Source organism: Setaria italica, chromosome V, assembly GCF_000263155.2.
Source record: "Setaria italica strain Yugu1 chromosome V, Setaria_italica_v2.0, whole genome shotgun sequence".
Lineage (NCBI taxonomy): Eukaryota > Viridiplantae > Streptophyta > Magnoliopsida > Poales > Poaceae > Setaria > Setaria italica.
The window spans coordinates 2,704,385-2,724,431 of record NC_028454.1 but is presented as its reverse complement, the minus strand read 5'-3'; the positions used below and the strand labels follow the sequence as shown (position 1 = coordinate 2,724,431).

Sequence of the window (20,047 nt, the reverse complement as noted above, 5' to 3'; positions counted from 1 at the left end):
CCGATTATTGTATGCACCGGTCAAGCGGGGAGAATCATTCAAGGAACAACAGCCTATTTTCTCGCCTCTTGCGACATATAGATGCACCCTTGACTCGTCTAATTCCTCTTTTTAGTTGTAAAGATTTAGTTGTAGAGATATACTAGAGTATATTTTTAGAGCGGAGCTAGTAAAACCGCCACACGTTTCCCGTAACGAGTTGATCAGGGTTTATCCAAAGGGGACACTGACCGTTTGGGATTCATTACGCCTTGACGCTCCAATCCATTGCAGAGGTTCTCCAAAAGGAGGTGCCAATCAAATCAAGTAGTAGATGCGATCAGCTCATGCATGCGCCGCCCCCGATCATCAGCAACCAGAATGCCGAGGGCGATCCCGTCCGGCCACGGCTACCTCTCCGTCTCCACCTTCCGCTTCGGCTCCGTCGAGATCGCGGCCACCGTCACCCGCGACGCCGCCGTCGCGGACGCCTGGGTGCGGGGCCTCCGCGCCTCCCACCCGCGCGGCGCGCCCCTCGTCGTCGGCCTCGACTGCAAGTGGAACAAGCAGCCCGCCAGGGGCGGCGGCCCCGCGTGGATGGCCCCCAGGGCGGCCGTCCTCCAGCTCCATGCCGGCGGCTCCGCCGGCTGCCTCGTCCTCCAGTTGCTCTACCTCGCCCGCGTCCCGGAGGTGCTCAGGGCGTTCCTCCGCGACCCCCGGGTGCGGCTCGTCGGCGTCGGCGTCGTGGACGCCGCCGCGAAGCTGGCCGACGACCACGGGCTCGTGTGCGCGGCGCCCGTGGAGCTGGAGGGCCCATGCGACGACTACCTGGGCCTCGTGGGCGGGGACAGGCTGGGCCTCAAGGAGTACGCCAGGGAGGTGCTGGACCTCAACATGGAGAAGCCCGATAGCGTGGCCATGAGCGACTGGGAGAAGCGTGATCTGGACCGGCCCCATATCGGGTACGCCTGTGTTGATGCCTACGTGTCCTACAGGCTGGGCGAGAGGGTCTTGTTGGGCCGCTGATGCAGCGCTGGGCCTCTTCCGCCCGTCGTCGTGCTAAATTCGGCCGTGATCTCTGGTCACCTCGGCCGTGATCTCTCGCTAACTGATGAGCAATTTCATCATTAGTCAGATTCCCTGCTTTGGAGTTTGGCTCGACATTGAAAGTTTATATGAGCACGCTCAGGGGATATGTAGATACTCTGGGAAATCATTTAACAAATTGAGTTTAACTATGATGTGTTGATGAAAGCTTACGGATGGTACATTTTCTTGTGGTGTCTATGACTCTGATCATCGTACTGATCTTTACGGAACTGATAATTCAATGAAATGTAATACTGAAAACACATTTTTCAAGAAGAAAATACTACTTACAACCCATATACAGTGATTCTAGCTATTTACTCGTATATTTAGTTTGCTGAAGTTAAAATAAATTAATTGCACAGTTCTTAAGATATCACTTGTTTTGAATGGGATGGAAAAACACCTGGCCCATGTTTTTTTAATAAAGTGCATCCTTTGTGTAATTTTTCAAATGGGATGCAGCTGAGCCTATGCTAGCTCTCGGCTGTACTCGCTGAACATGTTTCTCAAGCGGTAATTTTGCGCCCCCCCCCCCCCCCCCAACACACACTCATCATTCATCAACCTCTACAATCACCTGGCTCTAAAAGCTGTGCTTCTCATAATAAAAAGTTTGTCAAAGAAAGAGGAAAGGATTACAAGGAATATTATGCATTTGCTTCAAATACTAAAAAACTATTAAGAGACAAGTTAACCTAATGTTTATTCTTTTTTTTGAAACGAGCTAGCAGGAGAGCTGCTGCTATATTAAAAAAGCGGAGGAATGCCCGACGGGCGAAGTACAAAAATTCTATACATACTGCACACGCACATCCCAAAGAAAAAAGGGAAAACGAAAGAGTGCTAAAAAAAACTCGATACTACAGATCCCTCACCGCGTTAATGAAGGACTTTAGGTGCTTAGCACCTACTCCTTGTTTTGAAAAATCCTGGTGTTCCTTTCATTCCAAATTTCCCATAGGATGAGACTAATTAAGCTTCGCAGCCCTTTCCTGTTGGCCACCTGAGCGGATGCCAAAGTTGTCCACCAACTATGCAGAGACTCATGTCCGTCCCAGTGGCCTGGGTCAATATAAGCGTATCGTGTCCATGCACCCATCTCTGCCCATATTGTCTTTGTAAAAGAGCACTCTGTGAAAAGATGAAGGTCAGTCTTTTGAGTTGTGTTACAAAGTGCGCATTGCAGCCGGTTAGGCCATCCCTGTCTCTCTAGGCGATCCGCTATCCATATTCTATCATGTACGGCTAGCTAGCTAAAAAACTTACACTTCGGCGGCACCCACGTTTTCCAAATGATAGTGTCGAAGTTAGATGTCGTTGATCCTAAGAATCGAGCTTGGTAGGCAAATTGCGAATTATACTGCACATCCGCCGTAAGTTTCCATACGATGGTGTCCGGCTAATCCGGGCGTAGCTGTATCCGGTTGACTGCAACCCATAGACGGTGGTACTCTACAAAGTGTGTCACAGAGAAGCCGCGGTGTAGTAGGTTTAAGTCTCGTATCCAAACATCAGCGGTCATAGCATCGTGCAGGGTCCTATTCTTCATCCTGGAGATATTGAACAAATTCGGGGCCATGTCTCTCGACCTCTGTCCCTGTGCCCAACTGTTGTGCCAGAAGGATGCTTTCTTGCCATCCCCAATTGTGACCGTGGTTGCTGTGGCAAAAGGTTTATGGTCTGCTTGTGAGCAAGGAATATCCCGTTGGTCCGAGAGCGGACCCTCATTCATCCAGTCGTGCCAAAGCTACCGTAGACGCAACGCTCGAGCGAATTTTGCTAGGTGTAGGACCCCTCAGCCGCCCCCTCTCCTCGGCCTTGCCGATCGCACCCAGTTTACTTTGCATTTACCGCCCGTGATGCGTTCAGTTCCCGCCCATAAGAACTGTTTTCTCTTATCATCAATGCTCTTCATAATTTCTTTAGATGCCTTCAAGGCCGTTAGTAGGTACACCGGTTGAGAAGTTAGCACGGCCTTGATGAGCGTGGGTCTGCCGGCCACAGTCATGTTCCTTCCATTCCAGCCAGTAAGTTTTCCAATAGCTTTGTCCATTAGAGGTTGGAAGTCAACAGTCCTTAGGCGTTGTGTGGATAATGGAAGGCCTAGATACTTGATAGGGAGTAATGTGCGCTTGGCAGGTAGGTTATGCAGAACTTCATTGAGTTGTACTCCCTCACAGCGGATAGGGACGACCGTTGATTTGTGGAAGTTTGTTTTGAGCTCTGTTACTTCACCAAATCCGTACAGGATGTTGACCAGTGCATCTATTTCCTCCTTCCTCGGTGCAATAAAAATTGTTGCGTCATCAGCATACATTGATATACGGCATGATGGTGTCTGGCCACGTAGTTTGGTAAGGAGTCCCAACTCACTTTATTCTCAGGTGGAGAGGAACTTGCAGTCCGTTTTACACATTGAGAAACAAGATTTATCTGATGTTTACCTTTCTGATGACATAGTAATAAAAAATATGTGATCTTCTCCCTCATCAACAGTCTGTTCCAGGATGGAACAAAACATTGTCGGGGAACTGGATTGATATAGACCGATTGTTTTTCTTGTAGGGAGATGACCGTACGAACAAATACATTTTAGCAAAATGTAATCCTTTGTAGGCATAAAGAACCATGTGGATTAAGCAATAGGCGTACAAATCCTTGACATCCAAAAAATCACTTTTCAAATTAATGAGGATGGGATATGGCAGCAATTGCTCAAGAATAAATATCTAGGCAACAATTCTCACGTAGAATACTAAAGAACTTCTATATACTTTCGACGTTCCTGCTGGCATCTTTTCTAAAATACGGTTCACAGATTTCATGGCCTCACAGCATACAGATGTGATTAAACAGGGACTGATAGGGATCAAAGTTGCACCTCAAGAAGTTAGAGGCCGACCTCTAATTAGCATTTTGAACCTAATCAAATCAAGGGAATTAAAAAAAACAGCTGACTAATGGAACTGAGTTGCTCATCAGTTTGCAAACATAACACACGACCTTGACGAAACTCAAATCAAAGATGATAGCTGATAGCCCCACGTTCCACTTCAGTTAATGACGAGGACCCTCTCGCCCAGCTTGTAAGACACGTACGCGTCGATACACGCGTACTGGATCTGGGCCACGTCGAGGTCATGCTTCTCCCAGTTGCTCATGGTGACATGGCGGGGCTTCTCCATGACGAGCCCCAGCACCTCCCTCGCGAAGCCCTTGAGCCCCAGCCTCCTCCCGCCGCCGCCGTAGAGTCCCAGGTGGTCGTTGCAGCGGCCTTCCAGGTCGACCGGCGCCGCGCACTCGAGGCCGTAGTCGGCGGCCAGCTTCGCGGCGTCCTCGCCGACGCCAATGCCGACGAGCCGCACGTCGGGGTCGGCTAGGAGGCCCCTGACGGAGGCCGGGATACGGTCGACGTAGAGGAGCTGCAGGATGAGGCAGCGGGCGCCCGCGCAGAGCTGGAGGATGGCCACCTTGGAGGTCGTCCAGCTGCAGTAGTTGGGCTTCCACTCGCAGTCGAGGCCGACGATGAGAGGGGCGCCGCGCGGGCTCGCGGCGCGCACGGCGCGCACCCACTCGTCGGCGGCCGCGGCGTCGCGGGTGACCGTGGTGTCGATCATGGCGGAGCCGAAGCGGACGGTGAGGCGGGTGGTCGGGTTGGAGGAAGCTTGGGTGCTTGGCATGGCAAAGCGCCCGAACATCGTGGCTGCTACGGAGGACGTACGAGACGCTTTGCTTTTTCTACTCTCTAGTCTCTAGTCTGTAGTCTCTATACTGGTTTGTGAGGAATGAGAGTGTACGGAGGTCTCGTATTTATAGTGCTGCTGACTGTTCATGGGCGAGTTGATCCGTCTGAGTGATTAATGCATTAGCGCCACGTATTCCCGATCCATTTCGTAACTCGAAGCGTCGCAGCGTAATCCCGAAGATGCATCTCTTTTTGGGTGTTACCGAGCGAAGCAGTAATCAGTGACTACGGGAAATTGTGGCGTGGTCATACTGCGATTCCGTAGGGAAATTTGCATTGACCGAATTCTTTTGAACAGAAAACGGTAGATTGAATATCATTGCATGAGTGAAAATTATAGGGATGCCATCTTTCTCTCCCTTAGAAAAACGAGCTGTAAACCTGGTTGGAAAACCTATCTCGATTTTTCCGACCGGAACTAATAATTCGGAATAAAGGTCCCGACTTTTAGTTCCGGGTATTTCATCCGGGACTAAAGTCACATCTTTAATCTCCAGGATTGAAGGGTTTTACACTAAAAAATAATAAAAAATTTCAGGAGGCTCCCACACGCACACGTCGCAAGTCACAAGTCATGCGATTTTTTACGTGAAATATGTTCTTTTTTAATCCACAAGGCACCAAATTTGTTGTTTCATATTACCAATATATATATTGTACTACGCATCAAGACCCATCCTACACCATTTTCTCTCAAAGCTCCCCTCTCATTTACTTGGTTCGCAGTTGATGGCCGCCAGCAAAAACTGCTTATGTCAATGCCATGGGGTCTCAGTATCTCCTGGACTACACCTATTGTCCTCAAGCTGTGTTCCTCCCTCCACATTCTCATCTTTTGCAAGTGCAATATGCCATGATCTTAACCCACGTACCCGAATAAAACCAAACAAAGTGTGCAACTAACATAGTCAGTGTAATCGCAGTTTTTTTTTACCATTTACAGTTTGCATTTACTACCAAATGCGAATATGCGATATGAAAGTTCCCAATTTACTTAGGAAGGATATGATGGCTTGTCGGCTTCTTTCGTCCATTTCTGCTTGTAGGGAGAGAGATGGCTGACTCTGCAAACTTCCGATGCTGCCGTCCATCTCAACAGGAAACCGAGATTAAAACCACCAAGGGGAGTAATTCGTCTAGTATCGATAGTTGATCGTAGCATTCTAAATAGTTTGGCAGTTGATGGTTGAAATTTGTACTCGATCCTTATGTTGTAACGCGAACTCAATAAAGTTAAAACATGAATTGCTACCAGAGTGAACGCTCAGTCAGGGAGCAGTAAAATAAACTGATATACCATAATCTTGATAAAATCCAAATCAAAAGTAATATCCCAAAACACAATTAAGACCTGAAGCATATAAAAAAATTAAGGCAGCCGAGCCATGCCGCATGCCAGCCGTTGTCGGGTTGCCTGTTTGCATCGGACCGCGGCGGCTGGCGTTGCTTGGCAGCTGTCAGTGCGGTGTCGGATTGCATCGAGGGACGGCGCTTGCAGCAACGACATCGTGGGATGATTTGGCTTGCAGCAGACTGCGGTGGGTTGCTCAGCTATGCTGGGCTACTACGGTGCGGTACATCGTCGGAAGACGGTGCAAGCGACTTCTTTGGTTCGTGGGCACGGCGGTGGAGTCTATGTGCGCGGGTTGAGCATCAAGGCAAAGTCGACCTACGGCGGCGGCTTGGCTATTTGATGGAGACCTTGGGTAGCGGGGCAATATTTCTCACCATCCTGACGGCGATAACAGAAATGGAACCGTGACATGGAGTTTCCTTGAAGCAACGAGAGGGAGGAGGAGTCCAACAGCAGATATGGCGAGGCTCCGTGTGTTGTGTTTTCATGGCGGCGACTGTGAGGTAGCCTACGAGAAGTCCGGATCTGGTGGTTTCACTCTGTCGGGGGAGTGTGATGTTGCAGCGGCACTATGGCGAAGGGTTCTGCATGGCAGTGGCCTTCTTAGCGTGCGATCTAACTGTCTCGTTTCCCTGTCAACGCGGAGTTACGTCTGGAGGTTCGACAACTACATGAGCATGAGACTGTTGGGGTGCTGCGATAAAGGCAGGTTGAGTGGAGTGGTACGAGCGCGTTGATGTTCCAATCCAACTGGTCAGGTTTAGCGGTTTTGATTTGAGTGAATCCCGCGTTGACGTCCCAATCCAACCGGACGAGTCGAGCTATTTTATTTTTTCTTTCTTTTCTTTTCGTGCTTATGGCCTTCTAGAAACTGTAATCTTATATTTTTTTCTATTATATCAATAGAAACTCGCACCACCAGTACGGTTCGTAAAAAAGAAGAATCCAGAGCGGACGGTGCGGCGAGCCATGGAGTTGGAAATGAAGAAGCTTCGATCAATTGATGATCGGCGGGCGCGGGAGCATAAGTGGAAAGCCTTCGCAATCAGACGTTACTCCTCCCCGCCGGCCTCTCGTTACCGCTCCGCGACGGTTTTTAATAACGACTTCAGCAGTTGATCGTCCCTTGAACTTACCGAGTGAGGCAGTAGTTAGCTCCTGGAGATAGTGGAGATATTTCATCTTCCAAGGAAAACATTTCATCTTCTAAATCCAATTCTCCACTTCTCGCTGGCAGTAGCCGCTAGTATTGCTAGGCTGAGGTTATGTTTGTTTCAGTTAGACATTGCGAAATGTTTTGACAACTTGTTTAAGCATTCATGCGGTCATGCCTACTACACCTCCATATTGGAGCCTAACATTGCCTTGTGCGGGCCAGTAGGCATGGAGCTGAAATTCTAAAATGTACTATCAAGGAACAAGGATTGCAATTGCAAAGGTTTCATACAACTTGAGTCAGTGGTTTGTGATATACGAGATCATTTATTTTCCATATTTTTCTCAAAGTGTTTGTAGTTTCATATTTTTTATGAAGCAGATTGTTTATTTATATTTGTCGATCGAAACTCCAGTGAACATCGTGAAGTTCATACATTATGGAAGACCTCGAAGCAGCAGCCAGCAGGTTGCGTGCCTAGACAAAGCAAAAGTCACGTGAGATACGCATTCGCGCACAGATTATAGGAACATGGGAACCGACGCGATTAGTTGCCAAATTCCAATAACGCAGCCATGATGAGAATTCATACGTTTCCAAACTCACCCCCGGATTTACTCGCTTCACCTCCCAGCTCTCCCATCTGCTGCTGCCGGTTAGTCTTCTCGTCAGGGGCAACATGAAGCTCCGGCTAGGGCCATCGTCTTCCAAAATGGCCCTAGCCGTTGCTGCACTCGCCGTGCTAGCTTCCATGGCCGCCGTGCCTCGAGGTTGCTGCGACGCCGCCGCTGCGGGCACCGTGGTGCGAAGCATCTTCGTCAACCGGAACGGGGGCGCCGACTTCAAGTCCGTCCAGCACGCCGTCGACTCTGTCCCGTTCGGCAACTACCAGTGGATCCGAGTTCACGTCGCCGCGGGCGTCTACAAGTAAGTAATTCATGCATCCCTTGTGTTGTTGTAGTTTGAATATAATGCTGCTACTTTTTTATACTTTTACACGATGATTGGATCTCAATCCTGAATTTGGACAATGCAATTTTTTTAGTTTGAGATTACGCTGCCTTCAATCTAGATTCGCTCCATTTTGGTATTAGGCGAAGTAAGGTTTAAGCTAATTTTGCCTCTGTTTCTGGCCATGGTTGACGCATGCAACAAGTGAGAAGGTGATGATACCTCAGAACAAGAGCTTCATCCTGCTGGAAGGCGAGGGGAGGCAGCAGACGTCGATCGAGTGGGCGGATCACGCCAGCAATGACACGAGCACCGCCGCCTCCCCGACGTTCGCCGCCTACTCCACCGACTTCATGGCCCGCGACATCACCTTCAAGGTCAGCTCCCGTCGCCCCTCCTCGTCAATGATCGCCGCACGCGCCGGCCGGGATTGCTAGCTGACGCGATGGAACCCGCCGCCGCCGCGGAGCATGCAGAACACGTACGTCGTGGACGGCGGGATCACGCCGGCGGTGGCGGCGCTGGTGTTCGGTGACCGGTCGTCGTTCTACCGGTGCGGCTTCGTGGGCGTGCAGGACACGCTGAGCGACATGGACGGGAGGCACTACTACGAGGCCTGCTACATCGAGGGCGCCATGGACTTCATCTGGGGCAACGGCCAGTCCATGTTCCAGGGGTGCGAGATATGGACGGCGCCGGCGCCGGTGTCGCCCGGGTTCATCACGGCGCAGGGCCGGACGAGCGAGGACGACGCGGGCGGGTTCGTGTTCCGGGGGTGCACCGTGCGGGGCGTCACGCCGGCGTACCTGGGCCGCGCGTGGCGGGGCTACGCCAGGGTCATCTTCTACCAGACGGACATGTCCGGCGTCGTCGTCGGACAGGGCTGGGACGCCTGGAACTACAAGGGCAAAGAGTGAGTCGCCGCGCGTCGTTTCGTTTGCCCTCTACCCTGCTTTGCAATCTGATTGGTTTGGTGGTTTTGATGTGCAACAGGGACACGCTGACGATGGTGGAGGCGGGCTGCACGGGGCAGGGGTCCAACCGGACGGAGCGGGTGCCTTGGACCAAGGCGCTCGGCGGCGTCGAGCTCGCCAAGTTCGTCGACGTCTCCTACGTCTCCGGCGACGGCTGGCTCGACGCGCAGCCACGATAGAATCAGTCTGGCAATAACGATGTGACTAAGCACGATGTATGCAAATTTACTGGTTGGGTCGTGTCGACTCGGTCTCAGATGCGCATAGGCAGTGAAAAATGGTTGCTGGTGTTACTTGACTTCAAGATCTTTTGCGTACGCGAGGAGGAAATGAGAGGGGGACAAGGTAGATAGATGGCGACATGGTGTAAAAATGCGGTCTCCAAGGACAACTCAAAACAGATATCGAACTCATGTCTCATGACCGTGAGCATGCGCAGAGTGACAGACTCGAACCAGCTGCAGCTACAAAAGAGACATCATTTTAAGGGAAAACTTCTTTTCTGAGACCGGGTCATGAAACAACAATTAAAAGTATCCTCTCCAATATCATATGACCTAATGGTTCATGGCAGGACAAAAATCAGGACCTGAGACTTGAATTTGCAGCTTCACATAAAAGTATAAAACACACAGACTAGTGCTGACTAGTGATGTTTTCTTCCTCTCCTAGTTTCACCATCAATCACAACTTTAAACTTTTATGCAATTGTGCTCAACTTTATGAAGTGTACAGACAGATGGAAGCCCTAGGTGATGATAATAATTCCGGCGCAAAGAATGATTCTATCTCACTTGGTGTAGAGGACATCCTCCCATGGATGACGGTAGAGTGGCTGCTTGAGCCTCTTCTGGTCGAAAGTGTGCCTGTGGATCCAAATACCACATTTGTTCAGTGAGTAGTTGCAAAAATAGAAAAATACAAGTGCAACATATAACCCAAACGTTAGAATCATTAGCATAGCAAAACCACAGAGAAATGTCAAGGACTCACCCAATCAGACCAATTGAACGTGCAAGCACGAAAAGCCCATTAAGATAACCAATCTCAACTATCTCGTCGATCTCCTGTTTGGTGAACATTCCACTTCCTGATAGAAGATCCAAGAAAAGCGACCCGATCGCACCATCGACATTCATAACCAAATTGTTGGCTTTTGACAATGTGTAGGTCTCAACCTGAACAGCATATTCCATGTACTTGACGGAAGGGAAATGTGTGTGAGCATATTTTTGTAGAAGCTGCACACGCTTATCCCTGTTGTCCCTGCTCTTGATCCTAATCAACACAGGAAAGTGAGCTTAGTGCAAGATCAAATGAATAACTGCTCGTATTTTTCAAGTGCAGAGATTTTTTATGATAACATATGCAATGGATACGCATGCTATACCTGTGACCGATCCCAGGGACACGGATTCCCTTCTTTTTCATGCCTTCAACAAACTCGTAAGGTGTGAGACCCTGGAACCAATTGTTACAGACCCATTAGAGTGATTAATCGATATAAAAAACATGGGGATGCCATAAAGGAAAGGAGAATCTAAGTTGGCTCACCCTATCACATGCATCTTTGAAGTATCGGGCTGCATCATCAATTGCTCCACCGAAACGGGGACCAATTGTCAATAATCCTGTGATAACAGCATCCCATTTTAATGTTTCAACCATAAATATTGGTACTCTATGCAAATGTGCACTGAATGGTAAAGGTTTTGCATGTAGAAATCAAACAAAATCTCACCAGACACCAAGCTGGAAACAAGGTCCTTTCCAGCCCGAGCAGTAACTATAGAGTTATGAGCACCGGATACACAGGGACCATGGTCAGCGCAAAGCATGATGCATATCTGGAGACACATGAAAGCCCCTTTTAGATTAAATAAACTCCAGATATAGAAAAACACTGTTGGTCAGAATTATAAACCACTACTGAAACTTCAGCTATTTAAAGAAGATAGGATAATAACATCACTACATCATATAAGTCCGTAACTTACCTCAATAAACTGAGTGCAATAGCGAGGCAGGCTACGCTTGAACCACAAAAGAGAGATAACATCGCCAACTCCATAACCCTGTTCAATAATTGTAGACATAGGTACACCAGCATAACATGGCTCCTCGCCTGCATCACAATCATGCACCCAAAATTACTTCCAGAGTTCCAAGGGGAGAGACAGACAAATGTTGAGCATAGAGCATAAATAGAACAACATGGCACCACCAATCTAACCTCTGTCATCAGAGATAGTGGAGATGATGTGGGTAGGAGCCCGGACCTTCCCACTCTTGATTGCAGTTTTGAGGTCCTCGGGAATGGGGGGAGGTGTAATTTCAGCCACAGGAGAAATCTTTCCATCCTCAACCTGTCGAATATATTTAGCCTCAGAAGCTTGATTCCCATACCACAGATTATCCAATACTAATGCTAGAAAGATAATCACAATGCAAAAGACCTCATCAACATACCAGTTTCTCAAATGTCTCCTTAATAGCACTTTCCAGAGCTTCATATGAAGTAGGCACAATTGCACCAGCTTCCCTTAGTGCCTCATTCTTAGCTTGGGCTGATTCCAACTCGCCACCACTCTTTGCACCCTGTTATGTCCCAGAAAAAAAAAGATCTCTGGATGGTAAATATACTGTTCTTCTGACAGAAATAAGTGGAAAAATAGATGCAAGTAGTTATTTTAAACTTACAGCATGGCCAAACTGCACTTCCGATTTGAATAGACGAGCGCATGTCCCACTAACCCATGCAACAACTGGTTTCTGAACCTTCCCTTGTTTCAAGGCTTCGACAAGTGAATACTCATCTTTTCCACCAAGTTCCCCAAGAACTACCATCATTTTAACCTAAAGCCAATAAACATGGAGTACAACAAGAAGTTATTGGTATACTGATACTAAGGATGTGACCAAGTTAAATAGCTACAATAATGACAGTTTATGGATTCCATCACAGATAGGAGATATAAATTAGTCAAAAACAAGAGACTTCATAAAGGTCAATGATAAATATGCATAGTGCTAAAAGAAAACTCGCACTAATTTCCACATAAAGATCTGAACCAGTTCAGATGTCAAACCTGCGGTATGTTATTAAAACGCAGAATGTGATCTGATAGAGTTGATCCAGGGAAAACATCCCCTCCAATTGCAATTCCTGATTACATTAAAAAAAATAGTTAGTACACATGCATTTTTTGCGTGCGTTGAAATATTAAATATTTACATTTATCCACAGCTGTTTTACCTTCATAAATACCATCTGTCACTCTGGCAATGGTGTTGTACATCTCGTTTGACATGCCACCCTGTTGATGTAATGAAATATTAGTTTGTCATTACCCCATTGGCATTCGGGATGCATATAATCATTAAAAATGACACTCAGAATACAAATGCAAATGAGCATATACTAGCCAGTGAGTCAGAAATAGAATAGACAGAAATTCAGTGGTTCAGGCAACAAAAAATAATTGCATACGCATTTACATTTACATTTACATCTAGCTAAACATAAAGCCAAGCCTCATGCTCTACACTCAAAATTCTTGAAAGTTGCTAGCACATCATATATGTTCTACAATACTTCCATCAGCTAAGAAACAGAACATTTGCTCCTCCTTAGCATCAGATAGATATTTAAGTATTCATGTGGACAAGCTAGAACTTTAGTTTCTTTTACTAATATTGTAATTACTTGAACTATTTCGATATTTCTGTTGTGACTTTCTTTCTTAGTGTCTTAGCTCTTGTTTGGTTTCATCTCTAGCTTACCCCAGATTACTTGGTAAAACAAGGGTTCTGTTGCTGCTTATGTTGTTGTATGTGGACAAGCAAACCAAATAATGAAAAAGGGGTATAAAGGCGCTACCGATTTAGACACAAAACCGACGGAGCCAGGCCTGTAAAGCTTGCACTGAATTATGTTGTCAATGGTTCCAGCAGTATCACCAATCTTGAAAGCACCAGCTTGAATTCCTCCAACTGTTGCAGGTCCAATGATGACCTACATATAATACTAAAACTGCTTAACAAATATAAGGAACAAATACGCCGATGTCAGATAGGACATGGAGTGTGCGTGTGCCAATAGCAGTATCTGGATGAACCAGAGGCCATTATTTTCTATGAACTTTTCTAGATGGATGTGATCCTTTATTGATGTGAAATGAAAAGGTACAAATTTATGATGATAGTCCATAGACAAACACTTAGGTCGAAAAAAGCAGTTTGTTAATGTAAAGCTTAGTCCTTACCTTGTTATTAGCACGTGCAAAACTAATTAGCTGCTTTGCATCTGATTCAGGAACACCCTCAGCAATAATAGCTACAACTCTTATCGTTGGTTGCTTCAAAGCTGACATTGAAGAAGCAGCAGCACTGCAAAATAAGCAAGTACAGTTAACATGTAGTTACTCAAGACCATGCACTCTTTCACAAAAGAACACTAATCATAACTAACCTCCGGAAGGATGCAAAGTTGATAAATACATCGGCTGTTGGGTGGGCATTGCAGGCAGCTTCAACTCTACAAAAGATACATAAGTAAATACCAAGTTGTGCTAACAATTAGATAGCATAATCATCTCCACCAAAAATAGAACTATTTTCTTGCTCATTGAAATGGCCCATACAAGGACCTAGAGAACCTACGTAGGATGAACTGGAATAGCAATTTCCTCTTGACCAAAGAAAAGTTTCTGAAAACCATCAGAACCAGGATTGATTATTCCAGCAACAGAAGGTGTTTCTCTCCCTATAAAGAGACATATAGTCAATAAGAAAGAAGTAAAATAGGGATTCGATTCAAACAAGAATAAACAGTCAGATGTGTACCACAGAGGAAGTCAAAATCAAGCATCCGTTGGATGGGAAGTTGCTTGTAATTGTAGAATAATGCTTGGGTAGTTTTCGAGAAAAGTTGGCCTGTCGCCATGATTTACTTTACTTCACCTGTAAAAAATGGAATCAGAATGTGATAACAAAGAATAGTTTACTGAACAAATAATGCAAAATCATGATAAACGAGCCTCTCCACAATCCTTGTAGCAGTGCTTGTGCAGAGAAATGAACGGTTGAATGGATGACACGAATAAACAAATTGGGAAACAAAAATTCCAGGCAATATTTATTATGCTTAGACAACCACTATAATGGTCAAAACACGCTACTCTAGGAAGTACAAGTACAATAAATGACCCTAGGTACCATGATGACCAGCTCCGGTTTTTCAGTAACTGCAGCACTGAGCTACAAAAACCAAACTAATAGTGAAGCATCATACACCATTCATCCCATCACAATGAGCAGCTACAAGAAGCGAGAAAATACAAAAAACAGAAAGCTATATACCTACTGGACATTTATTTCTTTGAATTATTTTCAGTAATTGCTTTCTAAGCATCCAATATTTAATGGAGAACTAGAGCTAATTCTACTTCTCAGAAACCATGCAGCTAAGGAATCTTTTTCAGTGATCAGAAACAAGAAATTACAGGCAAAACTTACATCAGGCACAAAAAAAAGAATTTACAGTGCTAAGTAGGTTGTAAATACATTATGCCAGGTGTATTAAATCCAACTGCAACATGATCATATAAAAAATACAAAAGCACTCAATAAAACAGGACACTCAGATCCAAGTGTGAACTTGCCATCCCAAATCCACTGTGCACCACATAAAACAGGACACTAGACAACCCTCAAAATGCTGCTCAATATTCGAAAGTATAACATAAAGGAGCTAGAAATCTCAAGTACGAAACACCAGCAAATTTTATTGGCACCATTGCCCCAACCCCAACTAGTTCCCTCATCCATCAATGCCAAAATGGAGCAAAATAATACGCTACAGCATTGAGTTGTCCAAATCTCTTTGCTTCTAACATCCAAGTCCGCCGGCTACCACCAAATGCGAATCCAAGTACCGGTAACGCTATTAATCCCACTAACCGACCGAATCTTTCCTTTTGTTTTAGCATCCCAGTCACGAGTCATCAAATTCAAAGCCCCAGTACCGACAAAGCTACCATTCCCACAAGATCACAGGTTCCCAGTCATCACTTGCAAACAAATTAGGACGAGTAAAAATGACCATTAACAACAGAGTCATTCAGCACTGTATATCAGAGCTAACTTCCGAAACACGACAAATTTAAACCCTCGCTAATTGCCCTTCCCAAACCCACCAAATCCAACAGAACCAAACCGCGAGATCTCCCCAGATCCATACAAAAACAGTACCCCGAAGTCCAAATCACAAGTACCCGACAAAACCCCACGACCCCTGATACCACCCGCGCAGCAATCAAACCCGAGCTCGCGCTACGGGATCACTCCCCAGTCGAATTCAGATCACACGCCCGCATGCAGGCAGCCCATTCCCACCAGAACCGACTAAATCCGACGCCAGCCGCGAGATCCTCGCGCGATCCCGGTGCCAGCGGCGCGCGCGGATCCTCAGATCCGCGGCCCGGCGATCCGAGCCGCCGAGCGTTCGGCCTAATGCCGCACAGCACGAGCCGCAAGCAGCAGAAGCAGGAGCAGCGGGGGAGTGTGCATGTTGTGTGGGGGGTGGGAGCTGCGAACCTTCCGAAGCGTGGGGAGGCGAAGCGAGGCGCGGCCGGAGGGGGAGGGCGGGGTGTCGCCGGGAGATCAGTGGTGCGTCGCTCGGGGGCGGGCGGAGCAGAGCTGGGCCGGGAGCAGAGGGATTTATAGTGGCGGGTGGAGGATGTATGGGGGCCGGTGAGGAGTAGGCGAGGCGAGCGACGCACTCCCCATCTACCCACGAGGCCACGAGCACGGCCGCCGCCGGGAGGGCTGTCTGGACCGGGTCCACGAGCCGTGGTAATAGACTGCTAGCTTGGGTTTAACAACCGGCTGGGAAGCCTGGAACGGGAGGGAGTAGCACGGGCGAGCGACAAATGGTACAACGCCGTTTCTCGTCTAGTTTTAGTCATATACGAACTTTTTAGACCGGTACATGTTTGAAAATGAGCGCATGGATTGAGGAATTTCTCTTCATGGTTTTCAATAGCTACACAAAAGGAGGTTGACAAGAAAAGAAATGTGTGGCTTTGATGTGGCTGGGTGTTTCAGTTTAGATAAACTTATGCTAGCATGTGCTAATTTCTCGGAGTTGTCACTATCAAGAATTATTCAGACCAACTTAAGGGGTGTTTGGTTCCACGGACTAAAGTTTAGTCCCTGTCACATCGAATGTTTAGATACTAATTAGGAGGACTAAATATGAGCTAATTATAAAACCAATTGCACAGATGGAGGCTAATTCGCGAGACGAATCTATTAAGCCTAATTAATTCATGATTAGCACATATTTACTGTAACATCACATTGTCAAATCAGGGACTAATTAGGCTTAATAGATTCATCTCGCGAATTAGCCTCCATTTGTGCAATTAGTTTTGTAATTAGTCTATATTTAATACTCCTAATTAGTATCTAAACATTCGATGTGATAGGGACTAAATTTTAGTCCGTGGAACCAAACACCAAAAAATAGAGGTGTAGTTCATGTTCTACCATTATTTATTTTATGATAAAAATAGAGCAGTTTGTTATAGGTTTCACCAAATTAATATGGTATTGATGCACATGCTCATCCTTCTCTATATGAAGATATTCGATGATAATTGTGATGGATGTCATATGTATATACATGAGCAACATATAATTTGCGGTGATCCAGTCGAAGCTAATGGCCATGGCTTAGGGTTAGGATTGCTTATGACTAGTACCTTAGAAAGAGGTTTAGAGAAGGAAGGTAGACTAGCGGAGGAGGAGGGAACACAGGGGCAGAGTGGCGAGGCATAGGGCCGCTGCTAGCCATGGGCGGAAATGGATGAGTGATGGGCCAGCGATGGGGTAGGGGAGATACTGGTCTAGGACGGTGCGGGGAGAGTAGGTGCTCTGCGCGCATGGTGCATGCACTAAGAAGAAAACATGTGTTGAGAAAAAAGATGCTAAGATGAGGTAGAAGATAAACGATTGATTTCCGTTGCTGATCGGATAGCTAATGACCATTGCCAGATCAAAAAGAAAAAGTTGTAATATAGTCCCTCCTTAAAAAACTTGTAAGAAGTTGTCCTACTCGTACGGCATGTATGTTGTACTTCGTCGGATGTCCACCTAAGTAGGTAGATTTTGTTGCGTTTCGAAAATGTGTCATCAAGAATTAATTGTTGGAGGCTACTAGCGGGAGAGGGCTCTCCCGATAGCAATAAGTCAAGAGGCCCCTGCCCCATCCCTTATCCACTCGCGTGGATGAAAAAAATAGAATAGCTCGCACGTGTCGCTCTTCGCTTGTCCCCTCCTCCTAATTCGCATCTGACGCCAGCGAGAACCACCCTCTACATTCCCCTTCCCCCTCCCCCTTTGTCCAAGTCCGAAGAAACCATGACATCGACCATGCAATCGTCTTCGTCTCTGGTGGTGGCCTCCACCCTCGTCATCATCTTCATCTTCGAAAAAGCGTCCCCACCTCGCCTTTCCCTCTTGCTCAGTCTCCGGCGGATTCCGCTACCAAATCCGCCATTGCCACCTACTGCCACACTAATCCGACTCTGTCAGGATGCCACCATGATGCCCCCGCCCCGACACCACCCACTGCCCACCTTAGTCAGACCGATAGTCTCTTTGGAGCTTCCTCTATGCTCGGGATCACAGGTAACCCTGAACCCAAACCTCGAGCTTTGAACTCCAACCTTAAAATTGTCGGAGAGCTGCCCATCACTGGAGCAGCCATGTTGTTACCTTCTTCCCCTTTGAGTTAAATAGAGATCGAGAGTCCTCTCAATTTGTTTTTTGCGGTGATTGTTTGATGCGTCCACATGCTCTTGGTGCGGCCCTCAATGACTGATGGCCCACCTCACATCACATGTTCCCACAACCAGAGAGAGTGAAGAATGATTCCATTCGCGCATCATGGGTAGAAAATCAAACAGTGACACGAACAAGTAGCAGTGGGTCGGTTAGCTGTACTTCGTTTTTCTCCGACTTAACTTGCTTTGAAATCAAGATTAATACAATTAAATGAGTTTGGGTCCCACCAATGACCCGGAATAAAATAAGACTTGAATTTCAACCGAAATGGATGAAAAAATATATCTTTTGATGAATGGATTGAATTTTTGGGCAAATAGTAATCTTGGCATGACCGAAAAGACTGAAATTATTAAAAAAAAATCCGAAATTTTGATCACGGCCTGTCACATGGCATAGACGCTAGGAAGGTGTGTGCAATTAGGCACAACACCACTAAGGTGTGTGCAATTAGGCACAACACCACTAATGTTAAATGAACCATCACGAATCCATGACTCCCATTCTTAGATCATAGTCATGGCCAATGTGATGTGGACCTCATGAAGGCACTGTGGACTCGCCGATGCGCCCACGAGGGAAAATAATAGATATTCTTGTGTGGCTTTGAGGCGTAGCCATGTCTTCCATATTTGGCTAGATTCGTAAGAGCATGCATTGATTTGTCAAAGTTGTTGCTAGCGAACTAACCATATACACAGTATACAAGGCCATCTTATGATCAAAACCGAGGCATGTACAACATGTATTGTAATTATTAATTGGCATACCACCATCCATCATGATTCACTGCTTCAAATATTTACTCGTTGAGCCTTTATACATGAGCAACCAAAATAATGGCAAAGGCATGTCAAATCTTTCTGTGTTTGCATGATATCGTGTAAGAAAATAATTTTATTGCGATAAATTGATGGACTTGGTAATGTGTAGCATGACACAACAATATCCCAACATCGGACATGCGCTTGTCATTTGTCAAGAGAGACCCTTTGTACATAAGCGGCTATAGGCGGTGCATGAACGTGTTCTTAGATATATCTCGTCACTTTGAGATTTTTATAGACATATTATCTGCATTTTCATTGCTATTCAAATTGCAGACCTCAGGGGATATAACAGGGCAATTTAGGTTAGGAACCGCTTGTGAAAATGCTTTTTTAGAAAAAAAAGAAGTGACTCTATGGAAATCGCACGTTGAAATTGTAGTTCACGTAAAGACACATGCCGCATTCATCATCGCCCTTTGAAATTGTAGTTCTCGTAAAGACATGCCACATTGGTCATCGCCCATGGCATCCGAAACCGGTGACCGTGTTTACTTCTTTGCTTTGCTGTGTGCGCATGACGCCGCAGTAAATCCACAGCCATTGTTTTGGGGTTAGTTGGTCTATGCGCCGGGTTTACGTAGGTCACACCGCAGGTAGCCGAGACCGGGTTTGGTGCACCCACAAGCTGGTCTCAACGACAGATGGCCCACCGCGCACCACCTGGACCCACAGGCAGCGAGAGCGAAGACCGACGTGACCTGTGGGTATCCCGTAGCCGTCTCTCACTGCTGTGCTATATAGGCAGGCGGGCGGCACGTGCCGCGGGGGGTGTTCGGCTCGATTAAGCGTGGCGCCACTGGTTGTTGAAGTGAATGAACCCGCAGCCGAATCCGTGGCTCATGCTTGGATCGGACACGCGGAGGCAGTGTGGAGCTGACACGGCGCCCACGCTGGGAGTGGCCCACATGTCATTGTCCTGTCGCCGGAGGTGGTCACTGGTCAGGTGGGCAGAGTAGACCAGTGTGGGCTTTTAGTCGGGTGGAGATCCCGAGGTCGCGGCACTGAACCTCCATGGGGAGGGGAGGAGGGCTGTCTGCTGTCTCCGCGTGGGCCCCGCCGGCCAGAGACAGAGTTCTTCACGGTTCAAAGCTCTGAAGGTGTCTCCTGTCGTACAAG

The 20,047-nt window shown here is 46.9% G+C and overlaps 5 protein-coding genes across 5 annotated transcripts; 3 read left to right on the top strand and 2 right to left on the bottom strand.

Moving 5' to 3' along the window:
• Nucleotides 1–360: 360 nt before the first annotated feature.
• On the top strand, nt 361–1,005 carry LOC101778685. Its single transcript, XM_004971463.1, has one exon. It carries the CDS (start codon nt 361–363, stop codon nt 1,003–1,005), a length of 645 nt encoding a protein of 214 aa, XP_004971520.1.
• A 3,119-nt stretch (nt 1,006–4,124) lies between these two features.
• LOC101778286 (Werner Syndrome-like exonuclease) lies at nt 4,125–4,769 on the bottom strand. Its single transcript, XM_004971462.1, has one exon. The coding sequence runs from the start codon at nt 4,767–4,769 to the stop codon at nt 4,125–4,127; it is 645 nt and encodes a 214-aa protein (XP_004971519.1).
• Nucleotides 4,770–8,077: 3,308 nt separating this feature from the next.
• LOC101777473 (probable pectinesterase 66) lies at nt 8,078–8,714 on the top strand. Its single transcript, XM_022826255.1, has 2 exons — nt 8,078–8,253; nt 8,483–8,714. Exons 1-2 carry the CDS (start codon nt 8,078–8,080, stop codon nt 8,712–8,714), a joined length of 408 nt encoding a protein of 135 aa, XP_022681990.1.
• A 33-nt stretch (nt 8,715–8,747) lies between these two features.
• On the top strand, nt 8,748–9,401 carry LOC111257175 (probable pectinesterase 29). Its single transcript, XM_022826253.1, has one exon. The coding sequence runs from the start codon at nt 8,748–8,750 to the stop codon at nt 9,192–9,194; it is 447 nt and encodes a 148-aa protein (XP_022681988.1). The 3' UTR covers nt 9,195–9,401.
• Nucleotides 9,402–9,729: 328 nt separating this feature from the next.
• Nucleotides 9,730–16,003, bottom strand: LOC101766243 (ATP-citrate synthase beta chain protein 1). Its single transcript, XM_004967513.4, has 17 exons — nt 15,849–16,003; nt 14,097–14,213; nt 13,914–14,016; nt 13,723–13,788; nt 13,517–13,640; nt 13,132–13,266; nt 12,508–12,568; nt 12,341–12,417; nt 11,952–12,107; nt 11,721–11,849; nt 11,485–11,617; nt 11,249–11,376; nt 10,993–11,098; nt 10,806–10,882; nt 10,642–10,712; nt 10,245–10,529; nt 9,730–10,117 (listed from the first exon to the last, which is right to left on the bottom strand). The coding sequence occupies exons 2-17, from the start codon at nt 14,194–14,196 to the stop codon at nt 10,042–10,044; spliced, it is 1,827 nt and encodes a 608-aa protein (XP_004967570.1). The 5' UTR covers nt 14,197–14,213; nt 15,849–16,003; the 3' UTR covers nt 9,730–10,041.
• Between the last annotated feature and the right edge of the window lie 4,044 nt (nt 16,004–20,047).